We start from the raw sequence: 27965 nt of genomic DNA on the forward strand, positions 1-27965 counted from the left end.
GGCACTCCCCTAAAACACAGAGGCGTGAGCAGCACACCTCTGGATGGGGCAGAAGTACCGTGCCCACCCTAAGAAGGGCAGCACAGTAAGAAAGGCTTTTGTTATCATATTCAGGGTATTTTCATCTATCCATTTCATTTTCCTTATTGGGAGATTGAGCTATTTATGCTCCTATCTTGTTGGCTTTGAATGAGGGTTTAGCTACATGCCCTGCTTTGAAGAAGTCCTTTACAGCCAAGTTAATGGCACTTCCAAAAAAAATCCCCACAAAAAGCAGCGACAAGAAAAGAAAATAAATACAACTCCATCTAGCGAAGGCTTCTAAATCCCAAGACAGCTTTTTCCTGGCTTATCCCACTAAAATGTAATTATTCCTTTAATGGAAGCACACACATCTTGATTAATCAACTTTGATTATGCCCCACGCTCCCACAGGGGCAGCCCCAAGGGTGGTGAGGTCCTGCCGGCACCGCCAGCCCCTCCGAGCACAAAGAGCCCCTCTGTGCCCCCGGGGGTGCAGACAGTGGCTCGTACCTGAAGTTGCATGTTTGTCTGGGTGAGCTCTTCTGCTTTCTTTTCCAGTGACATCACCCAGACCTTCCTCTTCTGTCTGCAGCGCGTGGCGGCGGCTCGGTTCCTTTCCAGAAATTTCCGCCTCCTCTCATCCGGGTCTTCATCCACCACCCTCCTCCGGCGACCTCCGGTCGGCTGTGGCGGCTGTATCGTCTGCGTGGGCTGCATCTGCTGCGCTGCTGGCGAAACCTGGAGGGGAGGAAGAGGTTTGGCAGGGGGTGGTGAGGGGGGAAAGTCACGGAGGGGGATGCTGAAATGGGAAGGGAAGTCTCGTACGCTCGTCCTGCTCCCTGACGAGGTCTGCACCAGGCCCAAGTCTGGCTGCGCCAGATGCCACTGAAATTAGCTGCTGGCACATCCTTGCCATGGTCAAAGGGGAGATTTTTTTTTTTTTTTTAATGATCCTCTTAATATTAGTAGGGAGAATATTTTTCCCCTTACAGTAAGTTATTAAAAACATTCACTTAGGTACTTTCTTTGCCACCACCTATTTCAAACCTGAAATGTCAAGTTTCTCTCGGCAACTGTTCTAATCAAAGCAAGGACTGTAGTGGCCTTACTTCTGTCTCTCTCTCTTTTTTTTTCTCCAATGACCTCCAAAATTTTAGGACATTTCTGTTTCACAGGCTCCCCCATCCCCGTCTCACGCTCCACCACCTCTGCAGACAGGCGCTGCCGCGCTCCGGGCGCTTGGCGGGGGAGCCACGGGCAGGGACCACGCAAGGCCAGCAAACCTCGGGGGGCAAAAGAAAGGATTTAGTTACCTGAACTTGAACCTGCATTTTGGTATCCATGCACTGCGTGGAGAAGGGGTATTCCCCTTAGCAGACATTTCCATTTAACCCAACATGGTTATTACGGTCTGTTTTATTCAGCAGCCTGGCTTTGACAGTAGAGACATGCCACATCCAGCCTGGCTGCTACAAAACTATGGAAAAATATGTATTTATGCTTTCCAGGTGCAGAAGAGTGTTGATCCTGCTCCTGAGAGTACCTGGCCCATGCCGTAACAGAAAAGGTGCGTGGTGGGGGCAGCCCCACACAGCCCTTGCTCCAGCTGCTGGGCAGATGAAACAAACACCCCCGTCCCTGTCAGGAACCAGCATCAGACTTAACGATCAGCTACCTGGGCACAGCCAGCTTTTGGACCGCTTTCCTGCCTCTCCGTGGTGCCTAGTTCAGGGGCTCTGGACTGTGCTGGGGGCTCAGGAACTCCAGCCAGGGGTCCCATTGCTTGCGCCCAGCCCAGCGGGAACCACTGCCAGGGCTCACATTGCTGCTGCTGCTCCGACACTGTCTGGAACAGTCTGGAAACCTGAATTGTCGACTCAAAATTAACCCTCTTGTTCTGGCAAAGGCCCAAACCTCCAAGGTGCTTCCTTTTGACTCCAGGGAGTGGACATACTCAGCGCTTTGTCAGACTGAGCCCTGGATTTCAATTGCGGCAATTAACATGTGTTTGCCTAACACCTCTGTCTGTCTCAATTAAAATGATACTATCATCTTGCGAGGTCGCTTTTCTGTCTAGAGTCTCGCCACAAACTCTGAAGAAGAGTTTGCTCCCTCCCCCAGCTGACTTGTGTCAATTAAAGTGGCAATTTTATGTGTAATTATTCTGTGCATCTGATAACGCTTTTTGCATAAAGCTGAATTTATTCCCAGCTTTATGTTGCACAGTCAGGGAATATCTCTCCCAGGAGCAGAAGAATGTTTTTAAAAAAAAAAAACCTTCCAAAAATAAATAAGCCACCCTGCGCTTTCCCGACTGATTTGTTAAATTTCAGCTTGTATGAACTCCGTATGTTTGCTGGTAAAATCCTCCAACCCCCTGTCCACACCGGGGCTTGAAGTCCCAGGGCTACGGCAGCTGCAGTGGCTGCAGCCACCAGCGCAGCACAGGACCACCAGCCGTGGCCCCATTCTTGCCAGCATCCCTGGGCTGCTGGTGGGACATCACTGCCAAGGGATGCCAGCTGCTTGCCCTCCACTGGGGCTGGGCACGCCACCTATTTAGCGGTACGTCTGAGCACAGAGGCCTCAGAGATCCCTTTTAACTCAACATCTCATCAAAGGTTTTTCATGTTCTCACATACACCACCTTTCCAGACTTCAGAGATCTGTTATTTATGTTTCTGGACACCAAAAGCTTTCCTTATCTCATTTCTCCCCCGTTTCATTCAGCTTTAAAAATTCTTGTTTCTTAACTCTCCCAGTGGGGTATGTGACATAGGCAGAAAAAGGTAACTATACAATTCTTTTTTTTTTTTCTCCTCATATGTTCATTTTCTCCTGAGTAACTAGCCAAGCCATTTTGTTTTCAGAATGTACCCGTCGGTCTTTGGGCACTCAGAGTGCATTTTCAGAACAACAAAATCTCTGGCAGATATTAATTATAAAGGTTGCCATTACATCACTAATCATGTCACGTGGCATAATTAACTGACTCTTACTAGATTGCTCTTAACCCTGAAATCTGTTAGGCTATATCTTAGTAACTGTCTAAGCATCATTCTCTCGCAGGATTTCTCTGCCCTGCCTAGGGATGTAAGAAAGAAAATGAACATATATTAACATTGAAGTTAGTATTTTTTTTTAGAGGATGCTAATCATAATGAAGACAAATGCAGGACAGCTAAGAGAATGAAACAACATCCAAACCCCTACTTTGCTTAAGCTATCACTCTGTCAAGTTTGATAAGAAAAAACCTTGATGGGACCAACACAAGAAAGATAGCATCATTGTTGTAGTAGTTGAGGCGACACAGCTACAACTTGGTAAAATATCTCTCTTTTCTCAGAAAGGTGCCCATCAGAAGGTGATTTCTACTTTTAGGTTTGATCCAGTATTTCTCTCTGTTCTTTGCAGCTTACCGCAAAACTAATACCCATTCACTCGTTCTACAAAAGCATAATTCATTGGGCTCCCGTGTATCAAAATGGTAGCTGAAAAGCATGAAATTAGTTCTGACATTACGGGAGGGTGTGGTGTAGAATAACAATGGTGTCGGCATGGGAGCGCACAGTTTACAGCAGCATGGACCATGCTGTCATTTGGCAGGTGGTTTGGAAAGGAAAAATCTGGCTCAGAAGAATGAGGAGGTTAATAATTAGTAAAACACACCATAAAATTAATGTCTGCCGGAGCAATCTGACCCCTAAAGATGCTATTACCATGGGGACTACGGATAAGCTTACAAATAACATGTGGTTATTACTCAGCAAAGCCTTCTTTTCTCCCCACTAAGGCACCTGTTGAGGAATCACTGTTGCCTTCACGCCGTGGGAGCCGCTGCACAGCAAGAGCTCTGCTGCCTAGGGAAGCTGCTCGCCCTAGGATTCCTACTCCATCACCCTCCATTCCCATCCTCTTGGTGACACTTACACCTATGGACAAGGTGAAGACCTTCTTGATCCCTGATGGGGCCTGTTGCTTCCAGCGACATGTGCATGGCAAAGCTCAGCTGACTCCACAGGCTCAGCTCCGGAGACGGTGCAGTGCTGGGCACAGGGTGAATCTGACGTAGCTTTGTGGCTGCCGGTCAGCGCACCTGGCGCCTGCATCTCTTCTTGCCTGCCTGGGAGTCTTTTGGGGTGCTTAGCTATCAGGGAATGCAGAGCACAAGAGGTCTAGGCTGTCCTAAGTGGAATGGGTGTAAGAAAGACACGGACCTGCTTGAGCGGGTCGAGAGGAGGGCCACGGGCTCACCGATCTTATCCTTCAAACTGGGACGTTTGTTTCCCTTCTCACCCGTTAGAAGCGGTAATATGGAGGCTTCGCAGCAGTGCTCCATACGTGGTGTCTGACTCCCTCGCCTGCACTAACATGTTCGTCCTCCCAAGCCCTCGGTGAGGTATCAGTACTATTACCCTTGGTTTTAACAGCCTCAGAGAGGTTGAGTGACTTCTTCCATCTCATCCATGGAGTCCTCAGTCTGCTAAGCACAACTTTACTCCTACTCTCTCATGGATCTCCAAGACAGCCATCAGGTTGCTTTTGGTTTCTCTGTTATGAGATAATGTGTTTTTATTGCAGTTTTTAAACAACTACAAGGAAAATAACTCATTAACAGATGGGAAAATAATTGAATTCACAAAGTAAAAACTGAACTAAACTTAGGAAAGCTCTGGACATCTTCTCACAGGGGAGTCTGCTGCTCTCTTATTTAGACTGTTTCTCTAAAGCTGACAATTCATTTTACATTAGCAAATGCTTTAGGGAAATCCCATGCGCTTGCAGCCTCCGCAATAATAAAGCTAGATGTTAGTAAATAGTTAATGTTGTGGGACACTGGGATGTCAGCCAAATCCTCTCATTTTCTTTAATGTTTTCTAAGAGCTTGTCTGAAAGGTATTTGCAAGCAACACAATACTTCACAGATTGAACTTCTTATGGCTGGCACTCCTTTTTGTCCTCATTCTATGCACTGCCCACTTGTCTTCCTTAAATTTGCTCCCCAGACATGACATGTTACAGTCACTGCCCTCAGAGCTTTATTTTTCTGGTGTGATCCTGATGCAGAAGCCTATCATCTTAAGACATTAATAGAATTCCTCTTAAAAATTACTCTGCTCAGTTCTTTAGTTCAAGAAACATTTAGTGCGGATATTGAATTATCCACGCACACTCACACACCCCACACACCCCCAACACCCCACCCCCCAGTGCCATTTTACTTCCCTAAAGATTCTGCTATGTATTTCTGCAGGTAGAACACAAACAGCTCTTTAAATCTTGGCCTCAAAAATTCAGGTTCAAGCACATTAAGCAACCTATATAACACGCTAATCTCCATAATAAACCTCATCCATAAAAGGGTATGTGGCAATTTGCAGAGCTCAGAGCACTGAAAAACCTTGGAACTCCTTATAAAGTAAGATATTACAAGTGTCTAGCAAATTAAGCAGCAAAACAAGTTGTTGCTTCACTCTGTTTTCTGAATAAACTTTGCGCTTCCCCACCACTGGTAGCAGACATTTATGAGTAGCCTGAGGGGCTTGTATCTAACAAGACGTGTGTGAAGAAACAATACAGGGATCAGGCTTTTGCTCCACGTAACGGCAAAACTCAGCAATGCGGCGTGGCATGAAGGTCTACCTGTGCTTGTCCGCCTGAGTGCAGCGGGGGGTGCGGCGAGGTCTGGTGATGTGCCGGGTGTGCGTGAAGGTGCGAGTGAGAGTGGTGGTGGGGATGGTTCTGCTGGTGATGAGGCTGAGGATGAGGATGGTGCGCCGGATGCTGGTGCTGATGTGGGTACGAGTGATGAGGGGGCAGTGTCTGGTGCTGATGAGGATGTGAGTGCATATGATGGTGTGGCGTCTGGTCCTGCCGCGAGCTCATCATTTCCATCATGTGGCCCATGGTGTTCATATTCCCGTTCGACATGGCGGCAGGATGATGAGTCAGCGCTGCCTTCAGTCTCTGGAACAGAACAAGGCAGAAAATTCAACATTCATACACGATGACCTGAGCAATCAGAGTAAGATTTCTGCTGTTGTAGAAACGGTGCCTTGTCTTGTGTATTTAGTTTTTTTTCTTGCTGTTCCCTTGATAAAAGGCATCTTATTTCAGGTTGAGAAAGAACACATTCTTGGGCTTTCATCTAGTTTTCCACTGTAAATATGTAAAGACATAAACATCTGAACTGAAGTTTAACAGTTACACATTTCCTACTGTGCTCTGAGGAAAAACAACTGGCTCTCATCCTTTTCTATTTGGCCAGCGCAGTAGCATTAGCTTCGTGAAGCTTGTACTCTTGCAACTTTTAAAAATGAAAGTCTGATTAAAATAAAGGTAAAACAAAGTTCCCCTCTTGTTTTTACTACACGTATTATTAAAAAGACTCATTGGTAAATAAATTTCATTGATGTGTTTTTCAAATTCTGGCTCAAATATATCCCCCAGTTGTGCTAGCACCCAACCTGTTCTTTCACCAGGAAGACAGGAAAATAACGAGGGCGGCCTCAATCCGATCCCTTTTCCTTGCTGAAAGGTTCAAATGTCTGACAGTGTTATCATATGCTAATCCCTCTCTCTGTTTTGTACTCTTCATGTTTTCTTCTGTCACTGGGCTGGACCCTGGAGTCTTGACCAGGGCAAAACTCTCCTTAATGTCAATGGGATTTGTTGACTTTCACCTGACCACCACCAAAGGGAAATGGGAAGAGCGGCCAAATTTTGGACCGCAGGGTAGAGCACTTGTGTACTAAGGCTATAGCTGAAATAACACAGGAAAAAAGGTTCTCTGTTGGCACAGGTACAGGGTCATCCCAAACCCGTGGGCTGCTCTGGCATACAGGCACCTCACTGGTGTCACCCTGCCCTTGGAGTACTGGGTGAAATCACCAGCGTCCTAGGAGAGTGTGCCAAAGAGCCTGACGGACGTCAGCTAGGAGAAGGGCTCCTTCCAAACCCATAGAAACCTCCTTCATATCCACGGTTCTGCCTCTGGCTCAACGTAGAACATTCTTTACAGGCAGCCACCCAAGACCTCTTTACCTCTACATTTCTGAAGCAGTAGGCGCAAGCTTCGTTTACTCTCACTAATGCAAGTAGTTAGTCAGGAGAAAATAGACAAAAACGGAAGGAAGGAGGTCCACGGTATTACTTCATACCAGACTGGTATGATCTGAGTAACCCACCAACTGGCTCATAATTCATTATCCAGCCAGGGTTTATAACGAATAACAGAGAGCTCATGAGTAAGAGTTGCTGCCTATAGGACAGACAGCAAGAAACGGCAATGGTACGAGGCGCAGGGATGTGCCTTTCCCCATAGCAATATCTGTGGGTCACAGATGACAATCAAAAGATCCTACGAGCCAGCGTGGCTGAAATCTGCCAGTGAAGGAGCAGTGACCGGTTTGAACTGCATTTTTGGTTTTGTCTTTAAAGCAAAGAGAGTGACTGCCACGACACTCAGAACCTATAGATGGGAATTTCAATCTACTTTATATTGAAATAACATCTGTCTGTGCAACTCCATTGCAAGGCCACAGATAAAGAAAGGCTCCTATGCCCAAAGCTGCTACCCTATCGTGTTTGTGCACCTGGGAGTGAGGAAGAAAGAAATTCTTTCTTAAGGAGGTAAAAAAAAAAAAAAAAAAAAAAGAGGAAAAAAAAAAAAAGGGAGAGGAAAAAAAGCAGGTTGTGGAAGGCATAAAGAAGTAACAACATCGATTCAAAGTGTCATCTTCAAATTTTTGAATCCTACAGGTTTCTGCAGGCTTCATGGAGGTCATTCCACTGAGGTATTCTAATTATCTATTAATCCAGATTTAGTGGCTTATTTCACTAACAATCAGTTGGTCGAACAAGACAAAAAAAAGAAAAAAAAAAAAGAAGATACGTTTGCAAAACATGTCAGTGCCTCAGTTTGCTTGAAGGAAAACGAGATTGGTGACTTTTAAGAAGTTTCCTTAAGAAAGCCTATCGAACCATACCAGCATTACGATGTGTCGCAACCTGACCATCTTCTCAAAAAGAGATGGAGGCAATTATGGCAGTGAAGTTAAATACCTCCTTCCCTATCTCTACAGTCAAAACCGAGCTCAATCAAATATAAATTGCAGTAACCCATCCTGGCTGTAAAATGGAGGATTTGAACAGCTGTTGTTCTTAACTTTCCAAATTCAAATGGTACCCTGATTACTGCAAGAAGATCTTCACAATGCTCAGGATAACTGGTGTTACCCAGGAGGGTATTACGAGAATCACGGAAAACAACACATGAATAAGTCAAGTCATTCTGCACACCGTTCTTCTTCAAAACTCACTGAGACCTTTTTCATGGGGCTCAGCAACCATGCAGATCTAAGCCAAAGCACCGACAAAAGCTGTTGTAACTTTGTTTTCTGAATCAAAATGCAAAATAACCAAGCTCTCATTAGCCAGCAGTTTTACGTGACAAATACATAACAAAATCTATAAATGCCAAATTTGTTAAAGACCTCTGAAACTGAACTACAGCATGTCTTATTCTAAACTGCAGACTTTCAAAGCCACAAAAAAAAAAAAAAAAAAGAGAGGGAAAAACTTAATCTGCGAATAAACATTTTTTTTCGGCTGTAAAAACTGTGGCTTATTAGTGTGGCGCGACTTCAAGGAGAATAAATTATTTTGTTTTCTTTCCATAGCCCCTTCTACCACATCCATTTATTTGAGATAGCAAATCAAGAGAGACAGTGAGAGGTCTGACATGCAGCTGGTTTCAGTCAATAGGGGTCATTTCCATTTGGTCTGTGTATTTTACAAGCTCCTTGTTCACTGTTCCCAATGGGAGGGTGGGCCAGCTGCCCTGGATCCCAGTGCTGGTAAGAAACCAGCTCTCTACCTCATCCTGTCCCAGCGCAGCATCAGCCATCGCCCAGCCCTCACCTCCCTTTAACTTCATGCTTAGATCAGCTCCGCAGCAAGAGTCCTGCCTGCACACGCACCCTGAGCAACATTTATCTTCCATTAACCAGGCGCTGCTGCCCATCAGAAACATTTGGGGAACGATAAACATTTTTTTGTTGTTTGGTCTTCTGCGAGATCAATTGTTTTAGCTGTTTTACTTAGACCACAGGGAGGGAAAATCACCAGCACTTGGTGAACTCTTTGCATTGAGTATGTGTAGAGTTGGAAGGGCAGGCTGCATTTTTGTTATTGTTCTTTTTATGTGTGCTAATTGCAAACAGCTGTTTTAGTTTAGTGTCAAATAAAATGTGACGGCATCAAAACTGAGCATATTGGACAGACTACATTAGCAACCCTCCTCTAGAATGAAACAGTAACTCGGGACCCAAACCTGCGGCCGGTCAGTTTTCCAGTGCCTTCACTAGAGCCTGCAGGTACCTGGCAGTTCGAAAACTGGGGCTGAAACAGAGGACTCACTACGCAGATCTGCTCTCACCAAAATCCAAAATTTCTGCTAACCTCAGTGGTAACGTCTTTTAGGGCACAATCCCTCTTCTCTCCCTTTTGGACTGCAATTTTCCAAAAAATCCTCAGCAACCTCCAGCGAAGAGGAAACGCAGGCACTCACCTGGCTTTTGGCCCTTATTCATGATTTTTATCATTTCATAAAAGTAACACTGTGACCAACATTGGTTACAGATGATTTCCACTCAGTTATGCTACTTCCATTAACGGCTGTCAGTGACACGGACAACGTGATAAATCTTTCACAGGGAACAGCACACTTTGCCTCTGATCAAGTGAATAAAGAAAACTCCATTTTGATCCTATAGGGAGCTAGAAGCACATAAACTCTCACCTTTGATGCTTAGGAGGAAATAGAAAAAGTGAAAATTAGTGCTCCACAGGTATTAGTGTTGTTCCCTGTACTATGGTGATGCCCCTGACGCATTTACTCCCATCGAATCCCATCGAATGTCATACGAAGATAAAACCTGAAAGAACTTATTGTATCTGGAGTACTCGGTGGTTGTTTTTTTTTAAACAGTTTTCACAGTGCTTCCTCCATCTAAAGCCTAACATCATGGTAGACTGAACGGCTGGATGTTTCCTTTTATCAACATAGATCATAATTTATTTGCTGAACGTCTTTGGGAAACCCTAAGTCTACCAAAAATGGGCTACAAGCCTTTGAGATCACGAATAAAAACCACCAGCTTCCCCAGCACTTCTGCAGTTGAGGATCTTGCTGCTTTTTAATCTTTGTCGTATCATTACATGTATTTCATGGTTGCCTGGGTTTTTACCCCACCTTCCTTTGTCCAAAATTGCTAGTGAAAAACAGACAGCGTTTTTTTCCAGTTTCTTAGAAGAAGAAGGAAAAAAAAAGATAAATAAACCTGTAAATTTGGACACAACTAAAAACTCAAATAATTTTGGGGCTTTCATATGTATATAAATATGTAAAATATTTATAGCATGTTCTATTTACAGTATAGCAGATTATAAAAATTATATTATATGCCATATTCTGTATATAACTATGAACGACAACTTTCTCCCATTTATTACTCAGTGGAGAAAGAACAAAAATCTCCTTCAATTTTACAGATGTTACTACCTGAGTGGCCTATGTTTGCATCAAACAATAAGCTATTATATCATCCAGCTGAATTTTAGGTTGGGACAGACATGGAATGCTGGTTTTGAACAGGATTGAATTGTTCTGAATAAGTATGCATTGCTGCACTCAGAAAAAATCTCTCTCCCACTTCTGGTCTGCATGCCCAAATCCCACGAAATTACAGAAGAGACAAGACCAGCTGTAGTATCAGCTTAACGTCTGGTATATTCTCATCAGGAGGTTGTATCAGACCCCTGTAGGCAGATGGAATATGATCTCAAAGATATTTTCTTGTGCTAGTGACTGTGATTCTAGTCCCTATTATGCAGGGTTGTAACAAGTTCCCCACAGGGGATAGAAGAGGCTACAGAGGGGTGGGAAATCAGGAAAAAATACAGACACCAAGCATCCCCACGCACCTGCAAATCAGGTAGCGACCTCAGGGTAAAAATCTTGATTAGCCAAACTTCATGGCAAGCGTAACATTGACTTCAGTGGCAATAACACTGTTTTCTCAACCAATGGTCAAGTTTTCTTTTTTACTCATGCTCCTCTAAGCATCATACCCAAGGTGAATAAATGCAGTTAAGCCAGTGGCAGCTAAAGCTGCAAACAGAACTTTACCCTGCGCGTTCCAGAGCATCACACTGAATTTTATCCTTTCCTCCAGCTATGACTGCGATGAGAGAACTTAAGCATAAATGTCACTCAGGTCTTTTATAGTTGGCTGCTTACAAGCATTTCACAGTGTAAATAACAGAAACCACTCTTTGCAAACGTTCCACTCACATTCATAAAAGCAAATTGGAAGTGATTCATCTCCACCCAATAAGTGAACTGCAGATACTTATGAGCACATTTCAGAGACTGGTGATTAGAAAGTCCCTGATGCTACATTAAATGCTTGCTCCTACATTTCTTGTGCAATAAAATACAGTCCTGCGTATTGACTGAAGGAGGAGTGAGAGGTGTGTGAAGGACATGAAATCGAGAACCAAAGTGACGCATTACACTAATGTAAAGAGAAAAGGGGGATGCATTTAATTCACAGCTTGCCAGTAAACAGCGCCAAGCTGCTAATCTTCTAATTATTCTCAGGCTGTTTGGCAAATCTGAATTATACTTTTCCCTTCCTTTGTGCTTTCTTCCCTACTTAGCTGGATTTTGTAACAACATGAACAATGGATCGTCATCCAGCCTTCAGTGCAGCTTAGCCTCTAATAAAAACAACAAATTTGCTCCCTTGTCCTTCCAAATGCAAACTGAATTAAACTTCAGCAGAAAGCAGCAAGAATCAACTGCAAACAATCAAAGCAGCAATAAAACTAATAGACACCATGCTGCTCAAGGACGGGTCAGCTGCAAGAGCTGTGTTGGTGTCCCTGAACTCGGAGCACGGAGGAGCTCTGAGCAGCCACGTTGCCCGGTGACATCAGTCCCAGTGACACCTATCCAGATGACTGCCAGTTTTAAGTAATGCAATGCAGGCTGCAGCCAGGGTGGCCCAAGGGTACTCAGCCAGAACTGCCGTCTTCTGGTGACAGCATTTCATTGAGAACAGCCACGGCTCCAGGGACAGCAGAAAACACAAGGGAGTTTGCATCCCATGTCCACCCATCGATTTCCTTCTCTTCATCTCAAAGCACCTTGCAAAGGAGACAAGCATCAGTTATGCTTGTGCAACGCAACACCTTTTTAAGAATTAGAAATAGAAAAATACGAGATTCTCCGTTCCTATTCTACATGCATTTTTAAAGAGCAAGTAAATTATAATCAAGACAGAAAATATCCTGAAAGTACGGTTTGTGCTTCTCACTATATATTATTTCTTGCGTGAATCATTTCTCAATGCAGTGTTAAACAACTGGATTTGATTTGCACAGGAGTCAGGAAATATAAAGTTCAAAAAAATCAAACCCCTAATTCCCACCAAGTCTAAGTCAATCCCTCCATATGTATCCATGACAAGGGATATTTAATTCTGTAATCACACAACAGACAGCAACGTGATTTATTACTGGCAAATGGTGTCATATAATTTCAACATACAATACCAAAGGAAGGATCCAAAAAATACAACCAGCTTCTGCCTGATTTCCCCTCTGTGCGCCAGAGCGCAAAAGGAAAGCTGCTACTTAGCTGCTACCTGCCCCTGGAGAGGCAGGTTTCTGACAGCAAAACGCCTGACATATTGGGGATTAATTGCCTGTGCCTGCAATCAGCGGGCAGGCACACAACTAATCGTCGTCCTAATTCTCCAAATAGACAGTCTTTTGCTTAGTTACGCTGCCAGATTCACCTGTGGGGTACCCTCATGCATGCTACGTTGTCACCTGTGGAAAACACAGGAAAAGGAGGTGGCAATAAAATCACTCAGTGTTAATAGCAAGGCAGCAGGAAAACTTGGGTTTGAGGGGACCTGAGTCTGCACTGCTCATCTTCCAGATCTGTTCTCTAATGCCCATATTACAGCTCATTCCCGAGTCGAGAGACCATGGACTCTTTCTTCACACTGGACATAAAACACTTTGGCAAATCCTCTGGCAAAGGGGCTGGAGCTCAGTCCCACAAGTAAAGGCTGTAATTAGGCTTCTTAAGTCATGTTCCCATCTTCTAGTACAAAGCAAGTGGGCAGTGCTTGTGCAGTGCCTGCATTGCTATGTGTATATCTCACCTGAGCACACAATGAACATTTTTGGAGGTATTAAATGAGAAAAGTGGGAATTGGTTTCAGAGGAAGTTTGGGAAATTTCCTATACAAGGCAGATACGGAGCAAATCCTCAAATCAGAGCACTCTAACACTGGAAGGAGCACTGTGGGTTTGGGTACTCAAGATCAGGTGGGATTAGCACCACAAAAATCCCCCTGCAGAACACTGGTCTGAAGTCTCAAGACCCCTTCAGGAGTGACTTCAGTTTCCTGCCAAAGGATGCAAGTTGATTGCTTTCCTTTTCCTTCTTATAAGCATAATGTACAAACCAAGGACATGAGAAAGGCAGGTTCAAAGTGTTTCTCCATCAGAAGATTTCTGAACTTTCATCACCCACCTCTCACTAAGGCTGATTATGATGAAGTCATCCATATTCAAAGAAAAATGCCATACAAGTATATAAAACTTGGGTGGTGTTTCTTTTTCTTTTTTTTTTCCCTTCACTGCTGTGATTTTTGAATACTCGTTTTTCCTGGATTAAGCCCAGCACATTTAAAGGGCTACTACCAAGCCAGAAATGTGATACGTGTGCACTTACAAGTGCTTTGATTTCATCCCAGATGTGCAGTGCTCAAGGGTGTCCACATACACACACATGCATGGTGCACACGCGCGCGCGCACACACACACACACTGACTGCGTAGAGGATACAATCTGACCCGTAGATTTTATTTCAAGATTATACCAACCAGCCTCTGAAATGTAAAACCGAAGCCCTGACCACTTATAGCCATTAGGGATCCCAGGGCTCTTTGTGAAAGAGTATTGATGTTCATTAGCCTATTGGCTGGACGGCAGAATCAGTGCAGGTAATTAGATGTTGTCTCATTACCACGTCGCTTCAGGTGAAGTTATTTTTCCCCTTAGTCTCTAAAGTTAAGTGATTCGTGAAAGATTTTTGAAGCGTTCATGAATTTTTATTTTTTTTTCTGAAGAATTTTCTAGATTTTGACGTACAGTTCAGGATCATATAAAATGAGAATGTTTTTAGGGATTTATTTACATTTTCTAAAAGCAGAATTCCAGCACCTGACACAAAAAAAGGTAAATAACATTTTAATTCAGCAGACAGATTTTGATTATCTGCTGATGAAAACCTAGTGACTAGTGATATTTTAAATACACGCACTCAGGTATGGCATGAATTATATAGACAGAAACTGTAAAATGTATGAACAGGTTCATTTAGTGTCAATTTTTACTGTTATAAAATAAATATAATCTATGCTGAGAGTTATCTGCGTGGATATCATGAACATGCAGCATTCAACAGATGAGTGTTGACACGTTCTGTCCGTTTATACCCGCATGCAAGGTCTCCTATGCCCTCCCACCTTCCCCACACTCACCCCCTGACTTCATCCCTCAGGCTGCTGACCTCCACTGTACCCCTTTTGTTCTTCACCCGCAATGCCACCCCCCCTCATTCATACACAGCTCAAGTTGCTGCCCTGTTTTTCACCACTCGCGTCTATCAGCTGCTTTTAAACAGCAGTATCTTGGGTCAGACGCATTAAATTTCAAAGCCACTTGAGGCTCCATGAACAGCAACATCTCAACCCTCTACCAGATCCCAGCTAGCTACTCTATCAGTGCCACGAGCTACCATGTGAAATGATAAAAAGTAGCAAACTCCCAACTATTCTTTTTTATTGGCGATTTACACTAATAGGCTTTACTTTGCATTTGAAGGGGCTGGGCGTGCATCCCCACACACTTCCCATGGCTCATCTGACAAGCAATAACCTACTAAAATGCAATACATCAGCTGCTCGCTCTGTCGCACGTGGTATGCTTACTCTTTGGCAATACTGCTTTTCAGAGCAACGTGTCAGAGCAAACCAAAAAAACCCAGCATTCCCCAGGGAAGGGAAGGATGCTGCCTGCTTGGTAAGCCATTAACTCATCCTGCCATTCCTGGACAGCCGGATTTGGCTTTCCTATGGCACGTACCACAGGATACAGAACAAATTTGGACCGGTCAGGGACCTGGGCTAGACCCACAGTTGTGGTGGCTGTCACTTGAGCAGGATTTCCTTGCCAGCACCAAGTGACAGGTACAAAGTATCCTGCCTTGGTTGGCTGTGCACTCGTCCCTGTCCCTCCTGCCCAAGGGAAAGAGGGCAGAAATAACCACTTGCAGGCAAACCTTTGGCTGAGGTGCCCTGCCTGGGGACAGGCAGGCAGAGGGTCCCTACAGCACCCTGCACCCTGAGGGAGGCAGAACAGGTTGTGTGGCAGGTGAGCATCCCCCATGGGGACAGGGTGATGCTAGACCCAGACACCTTCCCACAGATCAGTAGCAGCTGCCAGGATCACAGGAACAGGCAATTTCTGCAAACTGGTTCTCTCTCCATGCTCACCGTCCTTCACAGCACGGATGAGCCTTCCAAAACGCACATCGGGGATTTGTCTGCTCCTGACATTGCTCTACCTTCCTTTTTTTAATATTTCTTGTGTACTTTTACTGAGTGTGAGAGAAAGGCATAAATACCATCTTGTTTTGGTGCTTAACACATCTTCCTGTCTCCTCTCCCAGCCTTGCCGACAGCATTATCCATCTTCCTGACACCACCATTGTCTGATTCATTTGACATATGCACCAGAAAAAAATGTCATGTTCTGAACAAGAACATAACACTGTGATCTCATTCCCATCTCAGACTCCTCAGTGACTCCGCAGCACCTCCCGTTTCTTGCTGCTTTAGAAAGAGAGGGACTTTTCCAGCTTACTTGCTAGGAAGCTTATAGAGGAGATGCGGTAAGAGAAACCAGGTCAGCAGAGGCACACAAGCACTTACACGAGGATGTTGGAGGTCATGCTAATGCCATAGAAACATCAGCTATTTAGCTCCTACCCAGAGCAGCAAAATCTTTCTCATCACCTGTTACTTAGGGCTGTTGAGGGACTCTACATAGATACGTGCTATTTCCAAAAGGGAACAGCACTTTGAGAGGTGATGGCAGGGACATTTTGACTGTATTATGGAAATCACTGAGCTCTTCCAGTCGTTTTCCTCTCTTCTGAAACAAAAAAGCCTCAGGCACTACCCACCTATTCAGGACTGTCTTAGATGAAGTTCCCCCTTTCAGCTGGCACATCAGCAAGTCAATTTAAGGCTTCCTGATGCCTTGTCTCATAGAATCATAGAACCACAGAACAGTCTGGGTCAGAAGGGACCTTTAAATGTCATCTAGTCCAACACCCTGTAATAAGAAGGGCCATCTTCAACTAGATCAGGTTGCTCAGAGCCTCAGAGTCCAACCTGACCTTGAATGTTTCCAGGGATGGGGCATCTACCACATCTCGGGGCAACCTGTTCCACTGTTTCACCACCCTTGTAAAAAAATTCTTCCTTATATCTAGTCTAAATCTACTCTCTTTTAGTTTAAAACCATTACCCCTTGTCCTAGTGCAACAGGTCCTGCTTAAGAGTTTGTCCCTGTCTTTCTTGTAAACCACCTTGAAGTATTGAAAAGCTGCAATAAGGTCTCCCTGGAGCCTTCTCTTCTCCAGGCTAAACAATCCCAACTCTCTCAGCCTTTCCTCACAGGAGAGGTGCTCCATCCCTCTGATTGTCTTTGTGACTGTCCTCCTGACTCGCTCCAACAGGTCCATGTCTTTCCTGTGCTGAGGGCTTCAGAACTGGACACAGAACTCCAGGTGGAGTGCCACCAGCGCAGAGTAGAGGGGCAGAACCACCTCCTGGTGGCCATGCTTCTTTTGAAGCTTTTCATCCACTTGTACCCTCAAGTAAGTCCTTCTCGGCAGGGCTGCTCTCAACCCCTTCATCCCTCAGCCTGTGTTGATACCAGGGGCTGCTCCAACCCAGGTGCAGGACCTTGCGCTTGGCCTTGTTGAACCTCATGAGCCCACTTCTTGAGCTTGTCCAGGTCCCTCTGGATGGCATCATCTCCCCTAGGGCATCAACTATACTGCTCAGCTTGGTGTCATCTGCAAACTTGCTGAGGTTGCATTCAATCCCACTGTCTATGCTACTGATAAAGATATTAAACAGTGACTCCTCCTGTTCGGTTGCACCCCTTGTTGGACCTTGTGTGCGGCTTCTGCCTCAGCACGGGCAGTCTCACCCCAAACACATGCCCAGCGCTCCCAAAGCCTCCATCCCTCTTTCCCAGCGAGAACGTCAGCATCCCACCACCACCTACAGCCTTGGTAACCCATTAGCGGCCTGGCCAAATGAGTTACTCTCTCACAGCTCCTTCTCTTTGGAGATCTGCCAAAGGAGAAAAGACAAGGGGTGAGGAGGGTGGAGGCAGACCAAATCAGGAGCTTGGGTAGACAGGGGAAGGGGAAAGAGGGGAGAAGTGTTGGAGAGGAAAGGTTGAGGCAGCTAATTTTTTCATCTTTTCCCTGCGGTTAAAGCTTTGACAGATAATTTATCACACATTTTGATGGTGCTCCAGCTGGCAGGGGAAAGAGCTATCTGTTTATTAATTCAATTAGCCTGCTTATTTATCAGCGGAGGGCGAGAAGGTGCAGTCACAGGCCAAACTGTGCCAGTCTCAGCCCGCCCACTGCTGGGCTGGGAGGGTGACCAGGAGTGGGAACATCCTGCCCCAGCCGCCCTGGCCAGTGCACTCATCACCACATTATCTAAGGCCTTCTGAGATAAGAAAAGAAAAAAATAAAGTACAAAATTTAACAGCATACATCGTACACACCCGTGAATGTGGAAGGCAGGCTTACAACCAGAGCCACACGGCTCTGCTGACACTAGTTCAGTGCCCTGAAAGTATTTATGTTTGACATTCTGCCCAGAACTGATTTTTTTACTTCATTAAAATGGATGAATACACTTTGAATTTCCAGTTCAATGGGGATAGCGTTCAAACCAACACATCAATAGAGCACCAAGCTGCTGGAGGGAGTAGGAGAGGGCCAGAAGGGTGCTGCCCAGGTACCCGCCAACATCTGTCGTCTTTAAAAAGGGGACGTTTGTGAGAGAGGACGAAAACAAAGGAAAGAAAGGCTGGCCTTGGAACATCAGAGAAATGCCCTGACCTAGGAAAGCATTTCAGAGACTGGGAAGAGTGGTGAGATGCACGACTTTTCTGCCTATCTAGGACTACCAGGTTTCTTTCCCATTTGTTAAGAAGTCCAAGACTGACTGTTGAAGCTTCAACTTCAGAAAATGTCCAAAATGCTGCCTTGAGCTACCTGAGATGAGGTGTCTCTAAAACCACAAAATATGTGGAAAATCCATGATGCTGGAGTGCAGTTTCCCAACAGGCAAGCAACCTTCTCAGCCTTACAACCTGAAGACCATCACTTCTACCCGATTTCAACCCAATGACAAACGGTGTTTATATTTCAACGCAATGATAAACGGCGTTTATTTTTCTCTCGCTGCTTCTATAAACTCTCCAGCTTCCTTGTCTATCACACACAAACGCAGTTACAATATAGATACTGGCTTCTAGTTTAGCCCTTGAAATACATTGTGGCTTCCCATTCATACAAGTCAGTCCTGTGGATGCTTTGACTTAAAAATGAGCCTGCTGACAAGGGTAGAGGGGTCTCCTTGAGATAAGACTAGGACGCACATGTTCTCAAATGCTGCTGCTGTTACTCTTCTCATTTTGTTCCTCCACCAAGAGATGTTTAAAGAAAATATGCATTTTTAAGCATTTTTTTTCCTAAAGTTTCTTCAGAGGCATTCTTTCACTTTCTGAAGTCTTGAAGGCTGTTTCAAGGCAGGACACTATCAAACTAGGGTGGCAGCAAATGTTTCCACTGCAGATGAGCTCACAGGAGCCTTTGACAAAAGGTTCGCTAGAAACACACCCCCTCTGCCCCCCAGCTCCATGGCCAAGTTTGCCTTTCAGCCTGTCCTGGCTGATGATTAGTTTAATATTCTGAACCAAGATCCTGCTTGACAGATGATTCCACTACCACCGATAGTTTAGGCCACATATCAACATTTTATAAATTCTTAATTTTCTCACTGCAGCCATATTGAACAGTTTTGTGCAAATGAGGCTTATAATTACCCAGATAAATCAGTCCAATGCAGTATTTCTTAGGATCTTTCTCAATTTTCTCCCTGGAGGATGGGATCCCATCTGCTTCACTACATTCAGGCTAATTGAAGGGCACTGACTTCTCCAAATGGATTCATTAATTACTCTAGCCAGATTCTCTGTGGGGTTCTTCGTTCAATGGATGACACTTGGGCTGTACTATACCATCCACCCATGTTTAGCAATGTTGCTCTGATTTTCAGCTATGAGCTAAAACATTTGCAGATGCGTTGGCAGGAATGGTTCTGGCCTTAACTGTTCAGCGTTACAACACAAATGTAATTCCGCCTCTTTGCTTCTAATTCAATATGCATTCAGAATCTATAAATATTGTAACCACGACTGTTTCAATATGTTTTACTCCTTGCCATCATAAATATAAGCAACCGCCCCAAAGAAGAAACCGTAAGTTTACAGGTATTGCATTGCCAAAAGCAGAAAGAGAAACAAGCGTTCACTGTCACATTGCAGAAAATCTGGTATGTGTGGAAGCATAATGTGAAATTAAATTATTAAACTTAAATGCAAAGCTGTCCTATATAATTCTGGGCCTGCGCTGATTTTATTTAGGGCAGCAGCAGCCTGGGCTTTCAATAAATTCACATGTAATCATATTGCTCACTGAAATGCCAGGCAGACACCAAAGAAAAATAAAGACCCATCTAGCACAGACCTAGCCTAGGTGAGGAAGGTGGTGGTGGTGGCAATCTTCAGGTCAGAGCAGGCAGAAGGGAACCTGCCAGCAGTCGCAGAGTCTGGCTCTGCTGGAAGGTTTATCAGCTTTCCCCAATAGCAGGCATAATTTCATGCTACTTCAAATATTTTATTGGGGTTTTTTTTTGGTTAATTCAGGTCTGTGAGGCAACTGGTCTGGGAATCGGTGACACCATCTGCTCTGAGCGAACAACAAGCCTTCACGCTTTCCCGGAATCCCACAGCATTTTGCAAACAGCAGACCCAACTGTGGAAGTCGCCTGGCCTCTTTGCATGGGTCCACGTTGCTGCACCGCGCACAGCTTTAAAGGTGAACGTGACATCACTCCACATGGTGGGACACCCGCTTTACAGATCAGTGAACTAAAAATCTGAGATTGCCCCGATATCATAGAAACTCTTAGGGGCGGGGCCAGAAACACAGCCCAGGCGCCGACTTGCTTACAGACGGAACCAGTCCTGCTCCCTTTGAACTTGCCTGCCGATGGTATTGCAAGTCCCCAGGATGCAGTAAGCATCTAGCCTCTTGTGCCTTATTGGAGGCAATAACTCTACTTGAGTTACGAACGGACAATAAACCCCCCTGTATATATATATTTTAGCTTTAATTATGTGGTTGCTTTGGGCAGTTAACGTCACGCAAACAAAAGTCTAACGATACAACTCATCTAACAAATCCGTGAACGTACAATTCTTCTCACGTAACGCACCACAGACCTAAACAAATTTCTCAGGTGAGTAGATCATGTACATTGGGATGTACATAGGGCCATGGGGTGTACGTTTCCCCTCTGCAATTCAAGAAAGAATTTCTCTTCTCTGCTATCCTTTCCTTCTTAGCTCAGCAATTGCGCTTCCTCAAAGTTCTTACAAAGGTGGACTTGCAAAGGAGCTTCTCTTTTGGGACAGAAAAGATGTCTCTCACATTCACGTTCGTTTCCCTCTGACTGCCAGCTTATCTCTTCTAAACGACGTGCCCCTGCTCTCTCAGCAGCTAATAAGTTCGCTCCTTCACTGGCCAGTATAGCAAGCTATGCACCTTCTGTATCTTTTGCTTCTTTCTTGTTTTTCCCCCTAGAGCCAGTGCGGGCAGACGAAGTGTGGCAGGCAGGCAGGCAGGCAGGCAGGCAGCCCCCCTCCCCTGCCTCCCCTCCCCTCTCAGCTGGCTGGTGGCTGGCCCGGCGGCTGCAGGGGAGCTATGCTGATGTATGTCAGCTGAGAGCCTGGACCTCTCCACCCAAGCCCATGCCAGCGCTGCCGGTTAGCACCGCATCTGGTTGTGTTTGAGTTCTCAGAAGCCAGCCAGAGACATTTTTGTTTAGGTTAATACATTTTATCACCTTTATGACGGTGAAAATCTATAGCTCCCGTGCTCCAGTTCTTAAGGGGGGTGTCCAGGACCTATGAATCACAGGGAACATTTTGCAGTGAGAAGGACACTCTGTGTTTTGCAATGCAAGAAATCAGTCTAGACATTACCAACTTTTAAAAAACAATGTTGAAAGCAGCCCGCTAGAACTTTTCAGAATTTTTTTTTTTTTTTAATTCAAAAACAGCTCCACATGCTCAAAGGAACTTGATCATGAGCCAAAGACAGTAAGCTGGTCTCAGCCCTAACTGCAGCAGTGCTACACCTTTTTATTTAGGAGCTGAGGCATATGACATATTATATACACCAGTGAATTGCAAAGTAGTTAATTTTCTGTGCAGCTGATCGGAGTGATCGATTGGGCTCACTCCTGACAACAGCCTCACCTTCTCCCTCTCACCTCCTCCCTCCCCGCCCCAGAAATGACTTACACCACAACTTCCATCAAGTCACAGGTGCAATTTTAGCACAGAGCTTCACAGGACAGCAAGCAGGACTTCGTGTTCCCTCTGTATTTAAGTACTACAGCCAGTTCCGCCCTGCACAGCTCTGAACCAGACCGTAAGATTATTTCCTATCTCAAGCCCGTTTCTGTTGCAGTTGCTTGAAGAGCTGCGTTACTGTTTTATTTCGCATTATATTTGAGGTGGAGGGGAAAATATAATGGGACTCCATAGCAGCTAAAACTGCCTGCAAGTTGTTCAAAATTCTCCCTAATTCTTTCCTGTCAATTTTATCGGCATCTTTTTCCCATTATAGTAGCACTCTGAAATATTTTAGTAAGATTCAGAGAAAACCTCACTCATTTAACATCTTTATTATTTTAAAGGAATTTTTTAATTCCACCAATCCTCAAAGTCTGTACTTCCAAAAGGCTATTCTTCCCACTGTTTTCTGACCGAAACCCATGGAGGCACAGATGAATGTGTCTTTTTGACCTTAAAATCACCGTATTTTGAGTAAGGAGTAACGTTATCAAAAGCAACGTGCATCTGACAAGATTTGCCCACAAAAGGAATAATAATGATTTATTTTAGAAGTGTTTCTTAAACTGGTACATGCTTGGGTGGACCACATTATACCTACTTAAGCTAGGCATACAGTAGTTTCAACTAGAATTAGACAAATCTCAGTAGCTACTTCCAGAGAGTATTATTATTCTTTGCCATGTTGGTTGAAAAATGAAACTCATCTTTGTCCATATTCTAGACGTACTGTGGTTTATTTTTCTTTGGTCTTTTCCTCCTTTTGATTCTGGAGGTTTAAATACACTTTGAAGTAACAGTATCTTTGCCCATGATGTCAAACTACGCAGCTAATGTCACAGCCTATCTGCAGTGTAGCATCTCACATGAATCCTACTTTCTTCAAAATTTGTTTCTCTCACACTGTGGCAAAGTAGGATAAATTAAATATACCACAGCAGACGTATTGGAAGAATTCACTTCACGTATGCAGTTGTTGCCCTGGGACAGCTGAGTAAACAGCTTGCAAAAGTCTGTTTGAAGACTGCCAGCTAGTTACACCCATAATTTCATCTCTATTAACAAAAACAACTCAAACTGCTGCAATGTACCGAGTTGATTACCGAGCATCTAAATTATAGAGTGTTGCTTGACTAACCCTCTGCAGCAGCAGGGGCTGTGTTTTGATGCCCATTCAATACTTCCCACCTTGCTGATTAGTGGAGTATCCATCAAAACCAGCAAATACATAGGAAAAGATACACAGAGGTTTTGGCAATATTATCCCATGACTGACAGAAAAATAGTTGTGTAATACTGTTAAACTCAGTGAGTCAGAATAACAAGTTTTATAAATATGTCCTTCTGAACTGGACATAGAACAATCTAGGGAACGAGAGAGTGATCGGGGGGTGGGGGATGGGGGTGGGGAACCCACATTAACTGTTTTTGCAAATAATGTTAAAAAAAAAAATAATCATGTCCAAATAGCTGGTGTTTCTGATGAAGTGCTCAGCAGCAGATCATCAACATGGATACCTGCACAGGCTTACTGAACTTCAAAGTGATGTGTCGACAAAACCCAGACGACTGCTTGGGCTGTGACACCATAACTGGAATGGAAAACAACAGCTTGCTGGCGACCCTCTTACTGGAAATCTGAGAGTCCCTCACTGAGACTACCCAAGAGAGTTATTCCACACCAACATAAGGGTCAAAATACGGCCAGAAATCAGTATCAGCAGCTCTGCTTGGTGACTGAAATGCACAAAGCCCAGAAAGCAATGACCAAAGCCTTCACCAGTACAGAAGTGATCTCCCTTATACATGCCATTCTGCCACCAGAAATAACCTGGAGTGGGGTTAAATACAAAAGAAATACCTTGGAATTACCAAAGAGCGGCTTGAGTAACTTTCCAAATTAAAGTGATGTCTTTGCAGGCTTTTTATACTTCAGATTACTTTCTATTATCCCTTCTAATCTTCATTAATCAAGCCAAGCTAAAAAGCTTGTATGAGGACACCACGGATTCACAACATACTTCAAACTTAGATCTGTTGACGCTACTTGATGAAAAAAGGCATCACTAACGCAACATCATGCTAAATTATAAAATCAGAAATTCAGGCCAAGGGAACCCAAATTGTTGTTTGCGGAAACAATTTGATGGCTATCACGCAATGCAGCAAAACATACATGCACTGCAATACTTTTAGGCACGGTACGACATTTAAGCACATGTCGCACTACAATACATTGACATTCACTACTGTGGATGTATCAAGTCCTTTGCAACAAATAAAAAAAACCTGGGGAACTGCAAATATCAAGTGAGCCGCGTGTTGGGAATCCCCGATGTCAGTGTTAGTTAACACAGCTACACCATAAGTAATCTACACTTCAGCAAAATCTGAACGACCATCAGTCTCAATATTTGTAGCAACTTCCAGTTCTTTTTGATGAATCGCCCTTGTAAAAATACATATTTTTCATCATACTGGTTTGATTAAGTTTTTAACTGCAAAAAGCCTGGCAAGACGAATGAAGACTTCAGACAAAGATTTAAAAATTATGCATTCAAAGAAACATGCTCCCTCCTGTTCAAATTTGTCTTTCCACATTGTCTTAACATATTAAGAAATCTTAACACATTAAACAGAAATTGTGCAATAATTTTAAAGATTAATGACAAGAGTGGGAGAAGACAATGACTTTTCTTTGAGAAATTATCTGGAGGCACTTTGCCTCCAGTCTCCAATTAAAAAGAAACCACAGAACACCTTTTATCTTCCCCTATTTCAATTTCTTCCTCAAAATACTGTGCTAAAGCAGTATCCCGGACCAAAAAACAGGAATGAACTAGATAACATGAGCAATCTGGGTAATAGGCTTTACGTAGTCCACAGAATTCAAGCACGATTGTGCTTATTTCACAAAAGCTATGTCTGCGTTCATTACACTCTGAATTGTGCAGGCTATACACGAGAGGTGTGGCAAACCGTACAGAATTATGTACTCCTCCGTGGGTATCATTCCCACCAAACCCAACTTTTTCAGCTAGCTTTTGGTTCTCCAGTACAGATGTCCCATGCAAGCCCAAGCTCAGCCCAACGTGCCGGCAAGCATCCCAGGAATCCAACCGTTCGTACTAATGGTGTGACACAGAGTTTATACACCTTTTGCAGGTCACCTTGCACATCGCTCTGATGCCGTTTTGCATTAGTGTTGGAAGGACAGTGGGACAGAATATTAGATTGCAAATGATTGCAGCACTTAGGACAGCAAAGGAGAATGGGTGATTTGCTGTCGGTGGTTGCGCATAGAGATTACAGAGGTGAACCGCTGCATTTGTGACTGACAGTAGCTGAACGGAGCCTCTCCATCTTTCCCTTCACGCTTTTATTGACTGGACTCAAGACTGTACGGCTGTGCACACCCCCACATGTGTGTGCCTTATTCGTGGTACCCCCCCTGACCTGCCTGCCTGTGAAACCCTCCTGCGCATCCCTGTTCAGCCCCTGGCAGGTCCCTGGGCGGGGCTCCCGCCATCTCAGTATCTCACTCTGCAGCCGCTGCAAAGCAGTTCAAGGTCACTAGGTGGACAGCAGGCTGCAAGCACAGTGTGTTATTGCTACCATGGCAGTTCAAGTGGAAATATCTGCGAGGTCCTTCACAAGCCCAAAATTTCCGTAAGGTTCACTTCCAAGCGAGTATAGAGTATACGGATGGAGTATGAAAACAACGGGGGCGCTTGGTAACGTTTATAGTTGTGAAGGCAGCAGCTGAGTGAGAGCTCAAAGAGTTGGCACAGGATCTCCTCCTCCTCCTCCAGCCTAGCAAGGAAAAGACATTACAGGAATGGGGGTGGGAGGAGAAGGCGGCAATCCACCACTACAGAGGAGCTCAGTGCTTGAGGAGTTACAAACAGGCCGCCCATCAAGGGTGGACTCTGCTGTTGGACACAGTGACTGCAGCGACGGAAATGATTAACTGAGTTACAAAATAAGGAAAATAAGGCACCAAAAAGCTGTGACCCACCCACTCAAACTCATATGTGAAACTATAAATCAACCACTAACCGCCCAGCAAATTGGCAGCTGGCACTATAACCTTAAATGCAGTGCCAGCTGAAGGCTTCCTTATATGTTTTGGGTTAACTTTATTTTTTAAGGTCTTTGCCACAAAAGAAAAGCCTTAAAAATATATGTGCGTGCCGCTGAATTTAGGAGAGGAGAATAAGGATAAAGAAACTCTTCAGAGAGCAGCATTGCTGCCGACCGTCTATCGGCTCCCGCTGCTCCCTTCGGTAGAACCCCTGTGAAGAAACTGAACAAATTGGGCTCAGCATCGCTGACAATCTGTCATTTCAACAGGCAGCACTTTCTGCCATGCTGTAACAAATGTTTCATGCTGGCAAATTCACTTTTTTACCACCTCTAGTGTCTCGCTAGGACTGGCGGCAGACAACTTCACCAAACCTCAAAGCCAGCCTTTTACAACATCTTCACAGTGTCTTCTATTGTAACAGCAGTTAAACAAAAAACCAACGCAAACCCCCAAACAAAACCAGCAAACCTTTCAAGTTCTCTCTTTTCCAGTGCCATTGGTGAACCTTAATGAGATTCATGGTCCAAAAGGCGAGTTTTGTTCTAAATTTCCTACTGAATATGCTGGCAAAACAACAGCTGTTGTACAGTGCTAAGGCTGTCTCCTACCCACCCCCTGCCCTGGCACTGCTCCCTTGGATGTGTTGATTCATACGTAGGAAAAGGGGAAAGCACTGGACCCACTGGCTGTGGAGCGTAGGAAGGAGGTGCGTCTGCCAGCACATCTCTAGACTTTGATCACTCCTACTTATTTGCCTCTGTCTCCCTGCTGCACTCATTTTGCCTACAGTCATCCCACCTTGGCAAGGACGTTTGCAAAAGCTCATAAGCCAAGCAGAGTCAAGCCTAGTTAGTATAGAGATGGGAAACCTCCAAGGAAAACCTAGCTACCGCAGGAAGATATCCAGCTGGCATGCTGCTTTCTGTTTTAGCAAGAAACAGTCGCCTAGCATTGCGTGGTGGGTGAATGGGTAGGAATTTGGTGGTGGAAAGCACTTTTCCCTTTCTTCCTTCAAACCAAAGCCTGGGTCGCTTATAATCACTGAAGAACCTTAAGAATTTACCTCAAACAGTCACATGAAAAGAGATATCCAGGTGAAAATCTAACCTGATTCATATTCTACCTCCTTAAAATTATGCCTGCAAATCTAAAACACATGTCCCCCTTTCTCATTTGAAGGTATGGAATGGATTTGATTCTCTAAGAAGCTACAACATTTCACCTCAAAGGGGTTTAGCATAAAAAGTCATTCAAGCTTCCTAAAGGTTTTGGCATGAAATACAACACATCTAACTATCTTTGCATCTTGTGTAGTCATTTGGACCCATATAAAATGCAACATCCCACCATCTGAGCAACGAAGATCGCATTTTACGTAAGTGTGAAAAGTCAATGCCTGTAGAGTGAGACCCAGTATGTCCTGGAGCAGCCTTACTCAACTGGTGGTCTACCAGACATCAGAAGGTGGTCCCTCTAATGCGCAGAAAAACATACATTTCTGTGCAGCTGGGACGTCAGTGTCTATAGGCACAGCTCTAGCTGGGAGTCAGTGCTGGATTCATGTTAGTGTCTAACTAACATGCCTGTAATTAGAGAAGCAAATTTATAATTTTACAAAATAATACTAGTTTACAAGTGCTGCATATCTCATCTACCACACCACTGCCCACCACTGCCTTCCCTGCCCCAACAGGTAAGCAACAGTGGGATGCAACGTTTTATCTACGGAGTTTGCTCTTAACAGTGAGATGCCCTTCCAGTTTAAAAATGTGAAGAATCACTGCTCTACAGAAACATTCGGGGGGTGCTTTAGTAAAGGTTTGTGGTCCTGGTTCATCTTGCCAATATAAGCACCTCCCATTTTATGGGACTTGCACCTCTGGGTTTCTGCTCTACCACCCACAGTCACTGTAATTTCCTATTACTTCAGCATCCACCCACAGGTTCTCCAAAAAATATAT

At 44.4% G+C, this 27965-nt stretch overlaps 1 protein-coding gene across 2 annotated transcripts in view; it reads right to left on the bottom strand.

Annotated features, from left to right (window-relative positions):
- The window catches only part of CREB5 (cAMP responsive element binding protein 5), a 338565-nt gene that overhangs the window by 8524 nt on the left and 302076 nt on the right, over positions 1–27965 (bottom strand). For both annotated transcript variants that reach the window (XM_080386500.1, XM_080386501.1), the window contains 2 exons: positions 5669–5992; positions 535–762 (listed from right to left, as the gene is read on the bottom strand). In XM_080386500.1, the coding sequence (XP_080242626.1) occupies positions 535–762; positions 5669–5992 (552 nt within the window). The remainder of the gene's footprint in view (positions 1–534; positions 763–5668; positions 5993–27965) is intronic.

The sequence above is a fragment of the Falco punctatus genome (assembly GCF_963210335.1).
Source record: "Falco punctatus genome assembly, chromosome: 4".
Taxonomy (NCBI): Eukaryota; Metazoa; Chordata; class Aves; order Falconiformes; family Falconidae; genus Falco; species Falco punctatus.